Source organism: Dermacentor variabilis, chromosome 8 (assembly GCF_050947875.1).
Source record: "Dermacentor variabilis isolate Ectoservices chromosome 8, ASM5094787v1, whole genome shotgun sequence".
NCBI lineage: Eukaryota > Metazoa > Arthropoda > Arachnida > Ixodida > Ixodidae > Dermacentor > Dermacentor variabilis.
This window is the reverse complement of record NC_134575.1, coordinates 13,828,520-13,850,282: the sequence shown is the minus strand read 5'-3', so window position 1 is coordinate 13,850,282 and position 21,763 is coordinate 13,828,520. Positions and strand designations below refer to the sequence as shown.

Here is a 21,763-nt window from a genome sequence, read left to right as displayed (position 1 = left end):
CGTGAAGAACGGACAGACACGGATACGTACAATCAACTGAGCTAGGTCTTCACAGTACAACCGTTTCGCCATTAGGGGCACTATTATCAGCCGCCGTCACCATGCCTACATCGTGCGTACAGTCGTTCTCTGTTCATGCACACCACATCGAGCTTACAGCATAACAATTTCATCGTACTAGGTTGAAGAACAACGAAATTCACCCTGCTGTGGAATGTTTCGGTTCATCAACGTTTAGTCTCTGTCACCGCAACTAAAAATGCAAAGGCTATGTGCACGAGTTACAATTAAGAATGGGGTAAATTACTTACACTGACCACTAGCTTCGTTATCTTGAAACATTCTTCCGCGCTTGTCGCGCGAGCAGTCAAAAACCTTTTTACAGATAATTTGGACCTAAAAGTTGTGGCCGTAAGAAGATAACGCGTCAAAAAAAAAAATACACGAGTTCTTGACTCACCTTAAGAGTGCCGGACGCTGAGAATTGTCACGTAGGCAAGTGGCCCCGTTCCTTGTAGGCGATGCGGAACTCAAAAATATCCACGTGCTTCACTTCAGGCAAGCAAGAGCCAAATGACAGTGGTGAGCTTCTTTTGGTCTCCCGCTACCATATTAGCCTGCTCCGACTGAGTCAACTGTGAACGTGGGGAAGGGAGGGACTAATCCTCTTGCAAAAAAAAAAAAAAGAGGCACCGTTTGTGAGCACTTTCAAGAAGACTTCAGAGATAGACCATTTACCCTCGCCTGTGGAAGGAGCGGGACGGAAAAGAAATGCGACGCCATTAGCTTGGTTCACCTCCGCAGCGTGTCGAATGTGCTCAATACCCTCTGTAGCTATCTGGACGTCGCCCCATCAGCCTCTTGACAGCTGTCCATGACCCCCCTAAATCGTTCCAGAAATTTCAGGGCAGAAATTTTCACTAACGTCCAAGTCCAAAGGAAACTAGAAAAACTGATAGAGAGGAGGGGGTACAGGAGGCAAGAAAGGAGTAGAACAGCCGAATTCTGCGAAACTGGTAAAAAACAGCCTTGCCGCTCTTTTCCAACACCCTCTAGAGAACTTAAGGCCTTCTGGCTGACCCTCTCCCCTTGAGCTACGTCACGCAGAAGAGGCCAACATAGAAGTTCCGTGCAGCGCGCTGCGAAGCTACTAGCGGCGTACCTGTGTTGAAAATGAAGCGCGGAAAACATACAATAGTTAACCACGGCTATTCGGAGAAGACCGAGCCTACGACGGCGGCGACAACAATTCGATTATTTCCAGGAGCCGTGCCGCTCCTCGAATAGCTTCGCGGTTAAACAAGTACCGGCATGCTCGGCCATGCTGCCGCATGCTTCCGAACGCACATTTTTTTCTAGACTTGACCAGTGCATGCAGTCTTAACACTTGTGCTGTGCTTGCGATTGTGTGTAACGCGAGTCTTCATTGCCCCGGAATGTGGAGTGCCATGCCAAGATATGCCTAATAAGTGCTGCGTGCCCAATTGCCGGAGCAATTACAAATCGGGGGAGAAAAATCACGTCTTCAAGTTTCCGCAAGATGAAGAAGCCGAGAGTGCCTGGATTAGGGCGATACCACGTGCAGACTTCATTGTATCACCGCACTCCCCAGGGTAAAATGTTCAGCACTTCTTTAAATAGTTAGTTTTGAAAAATACGGGAAGGTTCATTGCTCAATTACAGAAAGTTCCTTTAAATAAGGAATGTTAGAATAAAATTTAGAACTTTTAACTTCCTTCTAGGTTTCTGAACTTCACTTTATTGAGGCCGATATCGTGCGGGAGTTCTCTCACCTCGACGACCTTACAGGGCACACCGTCACTGCACCACTCTCATGCCTGCGTCTTCGCCCAGGCGCAGTCCCATCAAAGTTTCCTCAATGTCCACCTTTTCTTTCGAAGCAAAGCACCTCGAGGGAGGATTCTGATTCCAAGCGCATGCGTCTTGAAGCTGCTTCTTTGAAGAAAGCGTGTGAAGCGTCTGCTGAAGCATTCCGCAAGGAGAAGGAAGCGGATAAGATTCTAAACCTAGAAGACCTGATGCAATTTATAACAAGCAAAAAGTCTACGTTCAGGAAGAGGAATTTACTAATCTGCCAAACCAACGTCGTTTAGTCACTGACCTCACGCTTGAACTGCTCGTCAATGATGATTCCTCAGAGTTCGACGCTTGCGAGGATGGACACAAATGTCAATTTGCGTTAAGGCACCTTTTGCGGTGTAGCACGAATATTTTATTGAAGAACTACTGCTGCAAGATGAATGACAAAATACTGGATGCCAATGCTAAGGCAAGGAAGAGAAAGGCTAAAACTCTGCGCAATAAGGCAGCTGTTTCCTTGTAAATAGCTGCACGAATGTTTTATATTCCGTTTCTATACTTATTTGTGTTGTTGTAAATTAGCGCACTGTGGTAATTAGTGCGTCGACAGCGAAATTATTAATTTAAGCATAATCTAGATTGCAATAAGTACATGTGTCCCCAATAAAATTTTTCATACGCAATTGTGAAGCTAATAGAGTGCGTTACATTCATCATTGCAGCGCCATAAAAACCATTGGTACAAAAATACGGAAGGAAAAGTTTTTATGGATTCAGTTTATTTGAAGTAATAGGTATGAAGTGTGGGGTATAATAAATGATAATAATTATTATAATGCACAAAAAATGTACATTACAAAGACGACAAAGCGCGACGCTATAAAAATCTGCTGGAATCAATACCTGCACATGTTTTACAAAGCTGTTTTGTATCTGTTCCTCTAAATAAATGCTTTGTAAGGTGCCTGCTGCTCATTCCGCAGTTTAGACTGAAGAAAAAGTGTGGAGTGGTCAACAAAAGTATACGGCTGCTAGGTGAACCGAGGCGCGATCCCTTCATTCAACCCGTATCCCCGAGCGTGCCGATGGCCTCTTCTCCGTGACGTCACTCGCCGAGCACTCAGGCCTTCTTGTCTAGGAGGTGTTGTCTTTGTTCACAGTTCCACACAAGGGGGGGGGGGGAAGAGGATACGGGAAAGAGGACGTGAGAAGGAACGACGGAAGGACCGGAAAAATTCGAGTTCAAAGTACGGTAGGCTACGTTTCTACTATTTCTGAAAAATAAACACCATGAAATATGTCAAGTGGACAGCTTGTATGCAAGGCGTGCAGAAGCAAAGCCGCAGGAAATAAAACGCTCCGCAGGGTCTAGGCAACACTGTGCAAGTGGTCGCACGTTAAATCAACACTTATGTCCCCGCAGTAGCGTTTCTGCTTGAGGTGGCGGATTTGATCCAGATTGCGGCAGCCGCACTTCTACGGGGCGAAATGAACAAGCGCTTGTGCAATGAGATTTAGGGCTACATTAAGAGAACATAATGGCGCCCAAATTAATCCAGAGTCCGCTGTTACGGCGTGCCCAATAATCCGATTATGGTTGTAACACGTACAGCCCCATAATTCAAATAAAGTTTAATACTTCTGCCACTATGAGATGTGCCATGTGAGGCGATTACAATGCCCAACCCTATCAGAGGTTATGAAATGTGGCGCGGATCAACGCCTCACGCAAACACCTCTCCCTTTAAATTCTGTGTACTACGCAGACAAACAGCAGTGGTGCGTGCAAGTTGACGTTTAAGGACACAAGGACATAAGGATACAAGTTAACGTGCAAGGACAAAAAAATAAAATATGCGGACCCTCACGCACTGTGGGAATCGATGCAAGCGAAGCTTTCTGTTCTGTTTGCTTTGACTGACGATAACTTGTGGTGGTGTTGACGGCGAATATCCCCGTTTAGTGCAACAAAAGTGTGCTGACTTGCTGTTACACATTACCTTGTGTGCACAGAACAGACGAGGAGACGTGTTTGCTTGAGGCTTTGTTCTGCGCCATACTTCATAAGCTCTGAGAGAGTTGAGCATACCCGCCGTGGTTGCTCAGTGGCTATGGTGTTGGGCTGCTGAGCACGAGGTCGCGGGATCGAATCCCGGCCACGGCGGCCGCATTTCGATGGGGGCGAAATGCGAAAACACCCACGTGCTTAGATTTAGGTGCACGTTAAAGAACGCCAGGTGGTCAAAATTTCCGGAGTCCTCCACTACGGCGTGCCTCATAATCAGAAAGTGGTTTTGGCACGTAAAACCCCAAATATTATTATTAGAGTTCAGCATTGTCATTGCCTCACATGGAACATTTCATCGTGGCAGAAGTATTAAACTTTAACTACGGGGCTGGTACGTGCCAAAACCACACTAAGATTATGAGGCAAGCCGTAGTGGCGGACTCAGGATTAATCTTCATACCATGGTCTTCTCTTACCGTGTTGCTAAATCAAGTGCACGAACGTATTTTATTTCGCCCCCCTCTAAATGCGGCTGCCGCGGTTGGGATCAAATTTACGGCATCTAGCAATGCCATAGCTGCAAAGCTAACGCGGTGGGCACAGAAGCGTTGATTTTGCAGCCGACCGCTTCCGTAGTGTCGCCTCGACCCTGCAGTGCGCTTTAATTAGTGCGGCTTTGCTTCTGCACGCCCTAGTTGCCCACGTGACATATTTGCATAGCGTTTATTTTTGAGAAATAGCAGCAACGTAGTGTACTGTACTTTGAACTTAAGCTTACCCTGTTTCCACGCTACCGCTGTCCTATAGTAGTGGGGTTTGACGTAATAGTTCTGCAGAACCCCGCGAGGTGGAGAGAAGCAATTAATAAAGGGAATGGAATGGAATTGAAAACTTTATTGACTCTTTCAAGGTTTTAGCGGGTCGAGGCCGAAGTCTTCGTTCTTGAAGCTTGGGTCCTCTTCAGCCATGGATGGGCCCCTAGTCCAGGGCTCCACTGAGCCGGGCCGCCTCGCACGCGTGCGCTATAAGAATAAAGAGAAATAAAGGGCTTTTCTTTCGAGGAACCCGTATGGGTTTCCTTTGTAGCAACTGCTAGGAACGGGTGCATATCTTATTTTCCCTTTATTAATTACTGCTCTCCACCTTACGGGATTCCGCAGAACTATTAGGTCAAATACTTTGCTTCGTGCTGTCGACAAATTCCACTTCGCCCTGCCAACTGCTAGCCGCCTGGTTAGCTCAGATGGTTGAGCGGCTGCCCCGTAAAGGCGGTGCTCCCTGGTTCTAGTCCCGGACAAGGACGAATTTTTCTTCAACTCTTAGGCTTCTCTTTCGAGGAACCCCTATAGGTTTCCTTTGTAGCAACTGCTACCAACGGGCGGATGCCTGATTTTCCCTTTGTTAAGTAGTGGAGTTTCCTTGCTTGCTCAAATTACCTCCCCCCCCCCACTTTTGTACGGCAACTGACCCTTCTTCTCCCTCTCCTTCTTATCCTCTGTACAGTTCTGCGTCCCTTCTGGCCTCGCAGTTAATAAAAAGGGAAGCGCTGCAGTTTCGGGAATGCTTCTCAGGGGAAATTGCAGCTGCCAAGTGGCTAATGTGGCGACGGCCAGGGAGCTCGAGAGGGCATCGTGCACATTCGACGCGGTGGGGTGAAGACGATTTTCTCCTGTTGCCTTTCATCTGTTACTAGCGCTGTCATATCTATACTCGCTCTGACCTCCCCCCCCCCCTACCCCCGACGCGGTGTGAGCGACTACAGCAGCAGTGGGATAGCCTAAGGAAGAGGCAAAGAAAGCTTCGCTTCGATATATATGACTCATTTGTTCATGAAGTATCTACACGTGCGCTTGTAATGGTAATGCGTTACCGGACAATTTTCTCCAGTGAAACATAAAGCGCTGTATTGAGGAACGCCATTTGATAGCCAGCGAGCTTGCCTTCCGCATCCAATCCAATCCTTTCTGACGCCAACGCGCTGCACAGCGGGCACTGCATCCTCCCACGCTGCGGAGTTTTCAAATGGGTCAGCACTTGCAACTTCTTCTAGCAAACATAAATCGCTTTTCTGCCTTGCGCTGCGCAGACGAACATAAAGCCGTGCTTGAAGTAGAGTCGAGAACGTGTCACTGGAGGCAGCCATCTTGGAAAGAGCGAGGCAAGCGAGGTGCCTCGATGCACGCTCGAGAAAGGGCGCGCGCATCGACCACTCTCTAAAACCCCTGAGAAAGCATTTGAGACATCTGCTGAGAAAGCATGATGTTTCTTTGCTTTTGAGTACTCGCAAAACGCGCACAAATTCACCATCTACTAAAGCACAAGCCAACCACAGAATTTTGCGTTCGGTAATTTTACAGTGAGTGCTCTCATAATTTCTTTTGTTTTTTCAGTTTTCTTTTTTTTTTTTTTTTGACGTCGGCTGGTGTCAGACAGAGACCGTCGCAAGAATTCGAGGGTCGTTTGCAAGATATTTATAATGGAAGAATGAAGAATACCATCGGTTGTTAATAAAGTGAAACAACCAGTTTATTTTGAGATATGTTTCACAGAGTGCACAACTGTGATAAATAGTCTGTGTTTGATGATTTCTTGGGTCCGTGAAAAATGTAGATTTCATTACAAAATTTTTTCAACTTTGAGCCATACTCCGTCCTTGGGGTAGGCCATGGCGAATGTCGATCCGATCCCCAAATGCTTTTCCTGCAATGGAAAAGGTGGAACAGCTCTATTTATCTATGTTTGGAAATTTAGAAATGAACTACTTAGATAATGCTGTTTCAACTGAGATATTAAGATTATAACCAGTTATGTTTTGGGCGCTCTTCAATATCAAACCAGCACGTGGTGGGTTGCGAACAGTGTTGAGAACTGGCGCGTACATAAGTTTCGAATCCAGTAGAGGACGCGTTGCTTTGCAGCTGAGCAGATTTGGACACACTAAAAAAAAAACACACAATGAAACACGGTGAGAACATGGTTTGTCCTGCACATGTTTTCAGCGATGAGCTTCTCTTGCATGAACACGTCGACGAAGAATGCATCAACTAAGCTAAACAGGTCTCATAGTCGTAGTTATAATATTGCCACGTTGAATTGAGTCATACTTAACAATACTTGCTTGTCTATCGATGAACTTCCGATGTGAGCTGCACCTTGTATTTGAAACAGTAGCTAATGGTTACTGGAAGCACACACCTTAATGTGACGGTCGTCCAGAATAAGCTTGTATTGTGCCAGTAGCTTCGCCATGGCTAGTTTCATCTCGAGCTGAGCGAAGCGCATTCCTACGCAGTTCCGAGGGCCTTGACCAAAAGGCTGGTACACGGTGGGATCTACCTGGCATTTGTTTTCTGGGCTGAACCTGCAAGGAGTTTCAGGCAAAGAGGGCCAATTAAGCTGCGTTGTACATTGACATTGCATTTTTGTTGAGTACCTCTCTCAGACACGCAAGCGACGCAAAATCTTCATAATGAGAAAGTTCATAATGAGAGTTCATAATGAGAAAGCAGCCAAGTGGGCGTACCGAGAAGGTCAGGTGAACCTGCTAAGCAGCGGGGCGCAGTGCCTGAGTTCCACGCTGGCAGTATTTCCGCTGCTGGTATGAGCGTTGTAAGTGAAGAATCAGCTCAGCGTTTGCGTTGTGCGGGTGCGTGATAATTCTTGGATGTATATTTTTGAACGCAGCACAAAGTAAACAATGAGCTGAAACTTGATGTTAGGTTTACCTTATCTGTATCAAAAACTTGCTCTCGCGAATCTCGTCTTAGCGCGGTTGTAAGGTTAACGAGGGACAAGCCAGCCATTGTAGATACCACCTCTCCCTTGTCAAGACCTCCGACTCTAAACAGAAATCAATATATTCGACCAATCTTCAACAATATATTGTAATGGGATTTCATAAGCTTCGTGAAGCGACGTCCATGATCTATCTTAACCCTTTGGCGAGCAAATAGTTGCTTTCATTAGGCAGTACTTCTAGGCTAATTATTGATTAGAGTTATGGATTGAGAGCTGAGCAGAGCGGGGACGAATGGAACTTCGCAGTATAGGAATGCTAGTCTAACAGAGAGATTCGAATGTGTACTCTAGTTTTTGCAGACTGTGCCTCTTTCATGCCGTTTGTTTTGAATGCTGGTAAAGGAGATTGTTGTTGATTACTTATACAGACAACGCAATTGCTAGCGCCTGCATTCCGAGCTCTTCCAGTCGACCTGAGGCTGATTATGCCGTTCTCTCTGCCTATCCTCATTTCGACCATATTACATAGGCACGCCACAATGGCTTCCCAAGACTGGGCCGTAGAATAAAACAAGCAGGAGGATGCGTAAGCACGATTTTCAAAATTGGGTGAGTTGGCTTGATTCACGATAAAGACACATATGGGGCTTAGGGCACATCAACACATAACCTCTGAGGGATAACGAAGTAGAAGACTGCGCAATATTTCGCCTAGCTGCGGTTTATAGACACAATAATTAAAGCCACACCTGATGCACCCAATGTGCCCCGCTTAGAACCTCTTTTGAGAAGATTCTACAAGCAGGTGTTTTGCACGATGTAGGACTAAAATTGTATGCGCCAGATTGACGAAGCTGCGTTATTGCGCGTCGATTCTCCCAATATATCTGATTATCTGCGAGAACATTTTCGCGAAAGCAAGAGACGAAGACACCAAAACATAAGCAGTGTATGAAAAAAATAACACCTTTCTGGATCGAAGTTTTCGGGTTTGTTCCAATAGGCTGGGTCGTTGCTCATGTAATGACTGGCAATAACGATGCTGGTTCCAGCAGGTATGGTGATACCGTTGTGGACGTAGTCACAAGCGCACCTTCTTGTCGTGAAGCTGCGGAACAAAGAAAGCAAACTTTTGCCAGTGATTTCCCTTCATGAAAGTAAAAGTATAAACAGTGTTAATTATAGCATGGCCGTTTGTTGGGCGTGTCGGTAAACTGGCTTGGAAGGCAGAGTTAGCACCAGAGGACGCGGACAGGAAGAAAGACGACAACGCAACAGCAAAAACCTGCAGGTGAACCTTGTCGAAACACAGGGTGGTTAAAGTAATCTGGTAAGTTGACGAATATCTAGTCTTTTTCGAACCAAACGCACATTCGAGAGTGCATAGGCTCTTCAATGTTTTTTTTTTCTGAAAGCCATAGCATGCTTACTCTCACGGATGAAGAGCCAAGTGATAAATGCTGCGCTTCTTAGATACTCAGCTTGAGTTCACGGAATGGCACATGTGCTGGGAGTAAAAACCAAGGACCAACGAGCCTCTGCCGCGTATCTGTGCGCTCCCTCGAAGCTCGTAAGAGGAGCATGCACGCTAGTGTTTTAGAGATGCGTTGAAGGAATTTTGCCACCGTAAGCTCTACACGTGTCTTAGCCGTGAAGGCTATCAGCAGCCGGGTTTCCGGAGTCAGAGCAAGTTTCGCTTGCAGAGGTTCCGCTATAACGATGCCGTGTAGACAGTAAGGCTCGGTACGCGGCAAATCAACGGACGGAAAGCAGCAGGAAGGTAGCGGTAACATATTCTTGATTTGTAGTGCGAAGTGACACACACACAGACTAGAAGAAGATAGGACGAGCGCTATCCTGTCTGCAGCGATATGCGTCGACGAGCAATATCCTGTAGACAAGACGAGCGCTCATCCTGTCTTCTTCTAGTCGGTGTGTGTGTCACTTCGCCCCTACAAGTCAAGAATATCTTACCGTATTACATCGCCCAACTTTATATCCCTTTGCAAGATAGCAGTAGTGCCCTATCTGCATAGAAAGGCACATAGTCTCAAGAAAATGGCTGGTCGCGTGGACACAAAAGCGAGTTTCACAGCACCAAAAAAATTCAGCAAAACATGCCGGTTGACGGAACGGTACCGCAAGTCAGCTGTTGGATGCTCTAAAAATCATCGTAACAGATTTGTGGATTTCGTAGAAACTGTGGTGTACGAGCGTCCGCTTTCATGTGGGAGCAAATACATCGGACATAACAAAAGATGTCCTAATGACCGGCTGCGGGAACATTGTTCAAAGGTGACGAATAAGCACGTGGTCATTTGTCTGCCCGTTGTCTGGAATGCGGCTGCACACCGTTGTCTGGGTCCTGCCTGGTTCTTGCAAAGCACAAAGATAAATATGTGCGAGAGGTAATTGAGGCTCAGGATATCTGTCGACGAAGTAAAACGTGCGTTAGTGCACCTTCGGTCGACTTGTTAGATAAGGACACGGTCTCTTTGGAAGTCTTAACTTGGGTGACGTGGCGCCACTGTGCATCAGTTATTAGGTGGTTGTTTTCTGGAAATAAAGTTATTGAAGTTAGTTCATTGTGCTGTCGCCTCTTTTTCTGTCGCTGTCCGTTGGCGCTAAATATGCTTCCCAAGCGTTAATTAGCCGCATTTATACCACAGCACACTGTCGGATGATTGATTGCCTGATAAATTATGTTTAATTATGCGGACAAGTATAGCTGACACTGGAGACGACAAAGGAAAAGCAAAATTTGGAGTCCACATTACACGTAGGGAAGCCGTGACCTCATTACCCAGATCAGCTGGCTCAACGTGGCAAGAGCATTCTGGTATTTCCCTACGACCATATTATTGTTACGGGGTTAAAAACAGTCATACGTATATTTACAGGGTATTTACAATAATTGTAGCAGCTGAAATCATGGTAGACAGCGCGCGAAGTCCAGAGCGTCGTCTTCTTCCATCCAAGATTAAAACATCTTCTTCGACAGCGGGTCAAATGACCCCCGGCGGCGGAAGTACCCGCTCGGTGCTGGTTAGGAGACGGGCGAGTGATACAACTTAAGACGCGCGACGTGGACCACGTCGGAGCGATGCTGAGCCACGGTTGCCTCAAGAGAGACGATTTCGTACGTGACGTCAGTTACTTGATGCAAGACACGGTAAGGGCCAGAGTAGCGTGAAAGTAGCTTCTCCGAGGGGCCAACGCGTCGCGACGGCGACCAAAGGAGAACCAGGGCGCCCGGTGTGTAATGAACGTCGCGATGGCGGGCGTCATATAAGCGCCGCTGATTGTCCTGCGACTCCCCAAGTCGACGTCGGGCAATATGGTGTGCTTCTTGTGCTTTGAGTACGGCTTTACGGGCGTACTCGGATGTGTAATTCAGACTAGCAGGCAGAACTGTGTCGACAGGTAGTGTAGGGTCGCGGACAAACAAGAGGAAGAATGGAGAGAAGCCTGCGGTATCAGGCGAGACGAATTATAGGCGAAAGTAACGAACGGCAGCGCAACGTCCCAGTCGCGATGGTCAGCGGAGACATACATGGACAGCATGTCAGTAATGGTGCGGTTAAGGCGCTCGGTTAGACCGTTCGTTTGTGGATGGTAAGCAGTAGCAAGTTTGTGTTTAGTCGCGCACGAGTGTAGAATGTCCTTTACAACTTTAGAAAAAAGTAGCGGCCTCGATCGGTGAGGAGCTGTCGAGGGGCGCCGCGGTGAAGGACGACGTTCTCTAGTCGGAAATCGGTGGCATTGGTTGCACAGCTTGTCGGAAGACTCCGCGTGGTTGCATATCGTGTGGCGTAGTCTGTTTCTACAGCAATCTACTTGTTTCCCGAAGCAGACGTAGGAAAAAGGCCCAAGAGATCAACACCTACACGGAAGAATGAGTCTGATGGCATGTCAAGTGGTTGAAGGCGACCAGCAGGGAGTGTGGTCGGCTTTTTGCGTCGTTGACAAAAGTGACACGCAACGACATAACGGCAGACGTCACGTTATAGACCAGGCCAAAAGAAGCGCCGACGAACGCGGTCATAAGTCCGTGACACGGCAAGGTGACCTGCAGTCGGTACGTCGTGAAGCTGGGCGAGAACAGACTGACGCAGATGCTCAGGCACAACGAAGAGTCGTTCAGGGCCGTCCGGGTGCATGTTATAACACATCTGTCATTTATGCACCGTAATCCTAAATTAATATTGGTGCCCTCTGTAATGGTTGGGGTCGGGCATGAAATAGAAGGTAGCCCATACCGTCGTCCAACTTATTCACGCTGAGGACGTTGTTGAAGGGAGAAACTTGTTCTCATCGAGAACGAGGAATATGGGATTTGTTTACTGGATCTACTTGAGAACGTTACAGTTCATCAGTCTAACATGACTGAAAGAGGAATGCACACTGAGGAGCCGCCAACGGCTCCTTAAGTACACTCTGTCCTCCCTAGATCCCTAGGTGAGGGAGAACGGCAGTTCACTGCCGACCAATTCGGAGCGTTCAAAGTTATCGTAGCCGACCCGCCTTTGAGGGGGAGGGTTTATGCACTCACTTCCGCACAGGTTGCACTGACCACGCCGAGGTCAGTCGGTTGTCGCACATAAAGCCCCTCCATACACGTTTCCGCCGACCGGGTTAAGTACCGCTTTAGAGGCTAGAAGGTGACCTTCTAGCCTCTATAGTACCGCCAACCTGCCCTCCTCCTCCACGCCCCTCTCCCGCTCACCCCCTTAGCTTCCGGCGCCAAGCGGAACTTACGTAGCTGCAGCTTCCTGTTCCGAGTGGAAGTGACACTTTGTTTTTTAGCGTTGTTTACTTTCGCGCCGATGGAGAGGCTTTAATTGCACGAGCTGCGCTTGAAACTGTGAATGCGATTCCATCCAAGAACCACCGCCTACTGTAACCAGCGATCTGCTCGTGTTCGCTGCTTCGCGTCAACCTGCGACGGGTTGTGGCACGAGCGACAACGTACAGTCGAATGTAGGGCGTGGGCGCTTGGAGACTACTGCCGTTTTTCGTGCATTTGGACAACAGCGACCGCGAACTACTACTTCAGCGGAATACAACAGCTTGTCTCCTTTGCATTTTTGTTATGGTGACTGCTACAGCTCTGCTAAGCACGCGCGGGCGTCTCACCATCGTCTCACAGCAGTCAAAGCGGAAATTCCCGCAGCGCAACTCCAGGAAGCGGAAACGCCGGAACCGGAAATTTTTAAACCGGAAATGCCGGAACCGGAAATACCGGAACCGGATTTGGCGTGAGGGGAAAAGCGGCGCACAACAAAGGTTGTCGCTACTTAAGAAAGCGGCGGTGGCGCGTAGATGCAGGGGCTTTAGTCGCACACACAGTGCCGGATCCGAGCAGGCGCCTCTTTATCCCAGAGTTGACCTTGCAGTCGGTGGCCACCGCGTCTGTCCATTGACCGACGACTTCTAAGCTGCGTGAGATGGCACCGCAAAGCATCTCGTTCCAGGAATTCCCCTGCTCCAACCAGACCTTGACAGTGACGGCGTGCACACTAACAATGCTTGCTCCGCCGACCGCGGCTAGCCATCTCGGCGCCATCCCCCGGTTGACGCGACCATTCTTGTATTCACAAAGCACAAAGAGAGAGAGAGAGAGAGTAAACATCTTTATTAATAATATTTGAATGGCGAGAGCAGTGTGGGAGGAACCCTCAGTCCAGGGTCCCTAAGATGATTCCGGCGATGTTTCGAGCCCTTTGTATCACAGCTCGGAGGACATCGGGAGGTCCGTCGCGGTGGGAATCGTCCCACAGCTCTTTGTTGCGTAGGGCGTAAAGGAGAGTTGGCAAGGGAAGAAAGAGGTTTGCAGTGCACTCAATCGTGACGTGGAAGATTGTGGGCGAGCTGCCACAGCCACAAAGCACAAAGCAGGTCGTCGCCGCAGCAGGCATCCCGGCGCCGAACGGCTGGGGAAGCGGCGCATTATCATCCCTACAAAACGAGTCGCCACCGCAGCCATGGTGGCGCGGAAGGGCTGGGGACTGACGTCTGGTCGTCCTTTCAAAGCGAGTCGTCGCAGCATACCTAGTGGCTCCTTTCCATTGGTCGCTTCACGGGAGATCGCCAGCCCCCGCCGGTCGAACGTAACACCATATGTTCATCAAACTAAGACCTTAAGGTAGACCAAGGTGAGCGAGATTGCGTGCGCTGGCAGATATTGCTCCGGCCGCACCATTCGGTGCACTCTTATGCAAAAATGCACTCTGACGAGCACGCTCAGCTGCCCAGAGGTGGCGCTGTTAGCCGAGGGCTCTGGGGCTCGCGGAAGCGGCCGCAAAGATCAGACGGCGCGACATATAAAATATCGGACGACGCAGGCGAATTAGTTCCCGAAAACAACGACTCACCCTGTAACTGGCGAAAAGCAGCGAAGCGTTTCAGATATTACTTGCTCCATATATTTCATGCCAAAGACGTTGTCGTACATAAACTCTCCCTGAAAGAAAAAGAAACTTTTGTGAAGTTGAAATCTTATGACTGGCAAATAAAAATCGTAAGCGCAAATCTGGAAAAACTTATACATCTCTATTCAGGACAGCAAGGATTTCTTCTCGAAGTCGATCTTGAACATCTTGGTGTTTTGCGAGAAGGTAAGCCATGAAAGCCAAAGAGGTGCCAGTTGTCTCGAACCTGCAATTTATGTGCAGCTGAAACGCAACAAGTGTTCTAGGTAGCAAGCGAAAACTCTGGCCATGCAATGTAGGTGATTGAAGGACAAACGCACTCTTTCTTTATTGCCGTTGACAACTCAAAGAGAAGTTTCCCCGACAGAAATGATGAAGTATCGAAAGTCAGTCCTGTAGATCTTATATATATATACGCTTATATTACATAATTATATGATTATATATTAAATATATAACTAATATAACTATAGTTATATATATATATATCATATATAGAACTATATAGCTATAATTTTTCGTGGCTTCAGTCTAACTAACATGCAACACTCGATTCTAAGCTTACTCCGAGAAATTAACAAGTTGGGATGGGCTATTGGGAAACTCAATGCTATGTTGGAACTGAGCTGCCGCCAACAACAGTACTACTGAAAAATACTTCTTCACAAAGAAAACTATTTCTAACGAGCGAAAATACTACAGCGTTCGTGGCATCGCTGTTGACAAGTCCGCGTGCTGGGGATCTTACATTAATATGCGTTTCAAGCTTATGCGAAATGCATGTTAGAATATGCAAAACAGGATCTGATTGTAGTAGCATTGCTTCCGGACATGCCAGTGCTTGCAATCAGCTCTGTGTTTTGGTGCCGAAACGCCGGCCGCTAGCATATTAAATGAGCAAAACGGCTCCACTCCACGAAAATTCCTCCATTTCATACAGTGGCAACATATCGGCGAAGTTGTTGCAATGAGCCCGCCGCTTCAAAGTTTTACAGCTAAACACAACGTGCAAGCAAGGTTACAAACGATATTCGGGCTACGGTAACATCGCGCTCCATTTGTTTGCAAGGTTTACGCGAAAATGACATCACACAGCGGTGCTTACTTCTTAAGAAAAATTCTCGCTGATCCCATCGGGCGATGAATGTCGACGTTAATGCGATTAGCGTTGAAGCAATACAGCCGACACACCACATTTACAGCGGCGAAACGCGCCAAGCATGAGCCCATGAGCCGTGCACTGTAGCCGGGATTCTCTATCACACGTCGTTCGGAACACTAAGTTCGGGACACTCCCCTCATCTGGAGTGCACGAGCTCACAATCCCGGCGACGTACCACTCCTTTTTCTTGTGGCCTCCGAGACTCGCGGGCTAACACTGAGAATTATTCCTTCGCTTCTGGCGGTCATCGTGTGGCACCGCGCTAAATCATCACGCTGCTGTGTTCGGGAAGCTATATAGCATGACGCAAGTTCGAACGCACCCAGCGCCAGCAATATTGTATGGTATTTCTTTTTTATTTTACAAAGTGATGTGAAGAGGCTAAGCAGATACTTAGATACCAAGTAGACCACGTAGGCTGAGCCTGATAATCGCTTTACACAAATTATTAGTACCCCTTTAATATTGGTTTGACACTACTCATAATTCCATGCAATAAAGAGGAAAAGAAAGTCTTCTGTGGCACCGCGCTAAAGCATCACGCTGCTGCGTTCGCGAAACTAGTGTGGCGCGATTTCGAATCCATCCAGCGCCAGAAAAATTTTATAGGATTTCTTTTTATTTTACAATGTGGTGGCAAAGCAGATATTTAGATACAAAATGGATGAAGTAGGCTGAGCCTGCTGATCGCATTACACAAATTATTAGCACTCCTCTAACATTTACCACGGCGAGTGTGCATACTTTCTTGTTTAACGGCACTTTTTCTTTATTAAGGCGCGGAGGGAAAGGGCTGGGCACTTTTGCTGGATACTTCCGCAATATTCGGCTGCATAATTTTAATCAAACACTGAGAAATATGGTCCTCGCCCATTGGCTCATTCTCACCCTGCCATGAAGAGAGTGAAGCCGTTCGCCAGAATTTCGACATTTGTCAAACATCGCTTCTTTGCGCTAACGTTTACCGTTTCAGCAGGCTGTTTCTCTGAAAAACAAACCACGGAATAAATGTGTCACGTTACGTAGAGATTAAATCATTCTATCATTATTGGCACACGTCAGGAGACGCCTGGTACATTCATTCTCACCTTCGGATGCGCTATCAACATCGCAGGATGCCGTAAGTGAGTGAACGCTGACTGGCATTTCATCCTCTACTTCGGCATTGAGCATCAGCTGGAGGAGATCGGTCCTATCTTTCTAAAATTATTAAAAAAGATTGATTTATGAATGGAGGTGCACTTGAAGTGACAGCGATATATCAGTTACATGCAATCTGTTGGCATTGCGCTTGAGATACTTTTGATTTTTCAGACGTAGACGACTTTTTCGGTAAACTGAACGGCTGTTGTTGCACCTATTATCTGTATAATTGGACTCTGTTTGGTCGAGCATACTAGAATGATTGTGCATCGCAGAGCCATCACGTAGCGAGGTACATTCTCTTGAAGCAGCAGCAGCAGCTTCTATTTCCGTTCACGTAGGCGGCAATGATGAAGCGCACTTCGCTCCAAGTTTTGTTCATCGTCATCAACCATTATGGCATGTCTACCGCAGGGCGAAAGCCTCTCCCACGGATCTCCAAAAACCACTGCATTGAACAAAATGATTCCGTCTTACGCTTGCAAATTTCCAAGTTTTATCACACAGTCTTGTTCCTTGTCATTCCGCGCTTATGCCTTCATTCTGCCGGCATCTACTCGGTGACTACATTAGACCATCCGTTAAATTCTCTACCCACATAGCCTGCCCAACATCATTTATTTTTCTCATATAAACTGGAATAAGGGCTACCCACGTTAACTATAGTCCGCGTCGCTTTGTTTCAGTCTCTTAACGTTACGCCTGTCGGTTTTTTATTCATAGCTCGCTGCGTAGTCCTTAGCTTCTTCTCTAGCTTCATTGTTAGCCTTATGTACGTACTGATAGTACACATGACTGTGCATGTTTTCTTTTTTATCGGAAGCCTTAATAGTGTGTTTCATAATATACGGTATGGCACCATGGATACCGGGGTGGTGCGTGAGTTTATTATGGAGTACAATGCTGTTTTCATCAGCATTCGTTTACTGACCGGATAGCACTTACAATTACCAAGGTAGTGTCACCATACAACCTATTTACGTGCACTTCCCTCCATTTTTTATAAACAACAGAACAATATAATTTTTTCCGAGCAAAAGGCAGCCCCTAAAACATCAGTCGTGATAGCCATTCGAACCTACCTCAGGGTTTTCACGACGGAACTGTATGATAGGTGTGATTTCGTCAAAAGTTTTGTCTGCGGCAGTCTTGTTATGCCGAGAGCAGTATGATATGATCGCCCTCCACAAAATTGAAAACTCTGGAAAGCACGCTGGAAGAGAACGGTTATGATCATCGGCGTGAAATACGAATGCGGCAAAGAGTGAGCTGACCTCCTTTAAGACTGCGATACATCGAGTGTGGAAGGCGACGCTCAGCTGCTATATTATTAATTGAGTTAACGGCGCGTTAGCGTCTAGGGGATGTCGTGCGCAGCCACTAGGTGTTAGAAAATTAATACTAAAAGCAAGCAAAACGTGCCTTGCCCTAATGCTTATTAAAAAACAAACTGGTTTCGTCGTGAAAGTTCACGATTCATCTCCCGCACAAATTGTTTCACACACACACACACAAAAAGAAAGCAGCCAACATGCCACAAACGCCAGGCATCTGTACAGTTCATGCATATTTTGATTACAATTTCATAATCACAACACAAAGACGAAAATACTTCAGTGAATTGTACAAATTACACAGGCCTCTATCCTCCACTTTACATTTAAGAGGTCGTTCACTTGTTCCGTGACATTGAACTGTAATCTACTTAGAAAAGGTGTAACCAAGAATCTACATGTCAGACGAATAAAGCTCTAACGCTTTAAGCAGTCATCACCAAAGCCCGTGATTACACCGAAAATTGCCGCGCCTTCTCGCATTCTGCCTAACTACATAATCAGCCTTCATTATTAATAAACTTCTCAAATAACATAACTGGATGAAAAATGTCAATCACAAAATTGTGGAGCAACATGAAAAACTCCCCACACTGCTTTCGATTGCTCATTACGGCAATTTTGCGTGTATTCGCGGGCTTTCACACGCGGAAAAATGCAGTTAAGTGACACGTATTCAGCAAAAGAGAGCTGTATCCGCAGTTCTTCATGTAGCTCTACAATTTTCTCTTTCCCACTTTTCATCCAATTATATATATACACATATATATTATAAAATTCGGCGCAATTCAAAATAATCCCTGCAGTATCTCGAAGTTACGTGGCATATGCGAATTTTGAAATCTTGGTGGATGATAGGTGGGACACTTTGGATATTTTTCTGTGGGCTTTACGCCCAGGCACGTGGCATACCCCTCCCCCTCCCCACTACCACCACTCCTCACACACTCCTAAAGCGCCGCCAAATCAAGCTTTGCATTTGACAGCTAATCGGCGTTTAACATTTTGCTGCCTCTTTCGCTACTTTTGGATGGCGGTAGTTATCGGCATCCCTTAGGGCGTTACGGCCAGTTTTCTCATCGATTTGGTGCCCACGCGATTAACTCGAGATGTGTTCAGTTGTCACCATCTATTGCAACGGTCACGCGCATCACTGTTACTTTGTTAGTTCAACCTTCTTTGTTTAGACTGATCCAGGGACCAGGAAAGGGATTAACTTCATAGTAAGCTGGTCTGTATGCTCGTGGAACGAGTTGCAGCCCGAGACAACGCGAGTTGCGTTGCCGACAATGCCAATCCCATGCTTGGTTGCTTAAGGCGCAATTTCTCTATGGCACTATCCTCATTAAAACTTTTACTCTATAAATCGCTCGTACGCCCAAAACTGGAATACGCAGGCTCGGTGTGGGATCCCGTTCTTGAGTGTCTGATTCAAACTTTGGAATCGGTGCAAAATTTTTATACCTTGTAGTTGGCGCATGATAGCCTTAGTTGCTTATGCGCCATTAAACTCAACAACAACAACAGCAAAATGGCATTGCAAGATTCATACTTCACAACTACTCTCGTCTGCCTAGTGTGTCCACCATGAAAGCTACTTTGAACCTTTCTCTTCTTTCCTTACGAAGGAATGTGTCTCGGTGACTCTTTCACAAGATTTATCATCATCGCCATCTTAATTAAATCCTTCTATCTGAGCCAGAGTACATTTCATCCCGTAGAAATCGCCTTCATAAAGTAGGTGTGCCGTTTTCTCAATTCGAACCACCTGCTGCCCACCTCAATTGCCGAAATTATCGACACGGACTTATTTAAATCTCTTATGGAAGTTATTGTTTGTTTTGAGTAATCTGCATTTTGCTACGGCATAGTTGACTGTTGTTTTTTGTTTTCTGTAATGCCCACGGGCCCTGAAGGTATTTAAATGAATGAATGAATGAATAAATGAATGAATGAACTTTTCCTTCTGCTTCATTATTTCCTCGAGTGACTGCTTACCGCGACGCTGGGATATCCTCGGAACCATATACCGGTGTTTAGGTTAGATAAAGTAGAAAATAAAATTAATGTGAGACAGCGTCCACGATCACACCCTGCAATAACTGTTCAACCCATAAGGAATATGATTGTCGCCCGTTACCTCGTCTGGTTTTTCTCTAATTGTACAGCACTTTTCATGCAAAGTTGGCAACTGGAAAAAAAGAGTCGCAAGGAGTTGAGAAATTAAGCAATCTACTAAGGGAGAGAACCGAAGCAACAGCCAAACAGGAACGAAAAACGAAAATAACAAAGTTAGTCTTTGCTTGTGAGACTATTTACGGATCAACATCTTTTTATTTTCAAACGAAGTAGAGAAAACACCGCCAGAAGTGGAGAAGGATTCCATGTGTTTTGAATGACGCTTCTACCGTTAACAGTTTAACCACCTGACGTAACCACTTCTCTGCTATGCTTATGTTGGAGTTTTTCTAACCTTCCGCGGTGGGCGCAGTACGTCTAGAACCACAGCGTCCTGCGCTCTACGCAGCTGTACAGGACTGGCAGCCAAGCATCTTTACGCAACTTCCAAAATAACAATATGAGTCAGTTTTGGCACATAACTTGGTAGAGCAATCAACTAGGGATACAAAAGAACCGTGATGGTTCCGCAAACATATAGTACTAGAAATCATTATTGTACACTTTCGCTTGTTTACTTGTTCTTGGCAGTGTTCTTCCTGCGCGAGTCCATTTGATGTGTTTCCTTGTTTGTCAAGTAAAGGAGAGGTCTATCTTCCAGGCGTATAACCTGTGAAATACACCTTATTTTATTGCTCTGTTGCAGATTTGCGCGTTCTTATGGCGAATGGTGGGCATTATTCACATGTGATTGCAGGTACACCTCCCCCCCTCATTTGCACAGAAAAGTAACCATGAGTAACGACGGATCCAAACAATTTTTCGGTATGTCACAATCGTTGCTCAGTTATGCCTTGATGAGTTTTCTAGTAATATATTATTATGGCCTCACATGGAGTGTGTTTTCGCCTAGGTGAATAGCCAATAACTCATGCACATAGTCCGTAAACTCTGGTTGTATCAAAATCTAAGGACACTGTTAGAATCACTGGCGATGTGATGCTGGGATGCTAAATGTCTCATATACACTACGCTGAGTTTGGTGCCTGAAGGTGCCTATTGAAGTTCGCGAAATTTAATGCGAAGCCGTAGTCGCGTTTTGATATGCTGGAGTTTCAGTGGTAGATAGGTTAGCAAACAAATTAGTAATCACTTTTGTACTACAGCAATTAGATTATAATTGAAAAAAATATACTTCTTTGTAATATTTTTTTCACAAATGTACACTCCGTTGCCATAAATATATGTGATTAGTTCATTCCAACTTTCATTGGCCAGGGACGGTGTTTCGCCATTAGAAGTTAAGGAATGTCGCAGGTCCCATGGATTCTTATATAAAATCGAAGTTATTCGAAGCATTTCCCGGGTAGCTGGCTACGGAGCAACGTTTTGAGTTGCACAAAGTGTTACCAATTGGACCAATGTCTTTATGCAAGGCAAGCTTTTATGCGTCTGACGGGAACGTGTGTTTGGCGACAGCAGCGAAGCGACGGTGACGATGAAGGCATGATTTCTACTCCGCCTGCTCACGTATTGTGAATTGCTGGTTTCTGCATAAATACTGGGCGAACACGAACGAGAGAACCATGGATTTTGACGTCAACTGCGACTAGGGGTTACACAATCCTGCATACCTATATCTACTATTTAGCCTATCTTGTAGCGACTATGGTATGCCTCTACAGTGACGAAACAATAAAACCTGTCTGACTTGGGACGACAGTGTGATAGTGATACATTTTCTGGACAATAAGGGCCGATCCAGAAGGTATGCAGTCGAACATAGCGTCGTAAAGCTTGGATTGACACGAGGGAAGAATGTCAGAAACTGGCACGTGACTCAGGTCCCCAAATGTCATAGAGAGTTACTCGACTGTAGCGTGAGAGGAATAAATGTCCAGGCGTGGCCTATGGTTATAGCTCTGGGTCGATGTGCTGGATATCATACGTTAGATCCCGCCGTTAATTGGTCGAGCATTGACGTTTCTTGAAGAGGTCCGAATGAGGC

General features: G+C 46.3%; 1 protein-coding gene across 2 annotated transcripts in view; it reads right to left on the bottom strand.

Annotated features, from left to right (window-relative positions):
- Positions 1–6,337: 6,337 nt before the first annotated feature.
- Positions 6,338–21,763, bottom strand: part of LOC142590885 (cytochrome P450 3A4-like) — a 31,960-nt gene continuing 16,534 nt past the window's right edge. For both annotated transcript variants that reach the window (XM_075703284.1, XM_075703285.1), the window contains exons 8-15: positions 17,386–17,516; positions 16,249–16,360; positions 16,049–16,145; positions 14,116–14,224; positions 13,942–14,030; positions 8,535–8,675; positions 7,025–7,190; positions 6,338–6,529 (exon numbers count right to left, since the gene is read on the bottom strand). In XM_075703284.1, the coding sequence (XP_075559399.1) occupies positions 6,446–6,529; positions 7,025–7,190; positions 8,535–8,675; positions 13,942–14,030; positions 14,116–14,224; positions 16,049–16,145; positions 16,249–16,360; positions 17,386–17,516 (929 nt within the window). In that variant the 3' untranslated portion in view covers positions 6,338–6,445. The remainder of the gene's footprint in view (positions 6,530–7,024; positions 7,191–8,534; positions 8,676–13,941; positions 14,031–14,115; positions 14,225–16,048; positions 16,146–16,248; positions 16,361–17,385; positions 17,517–21,763) is intronic.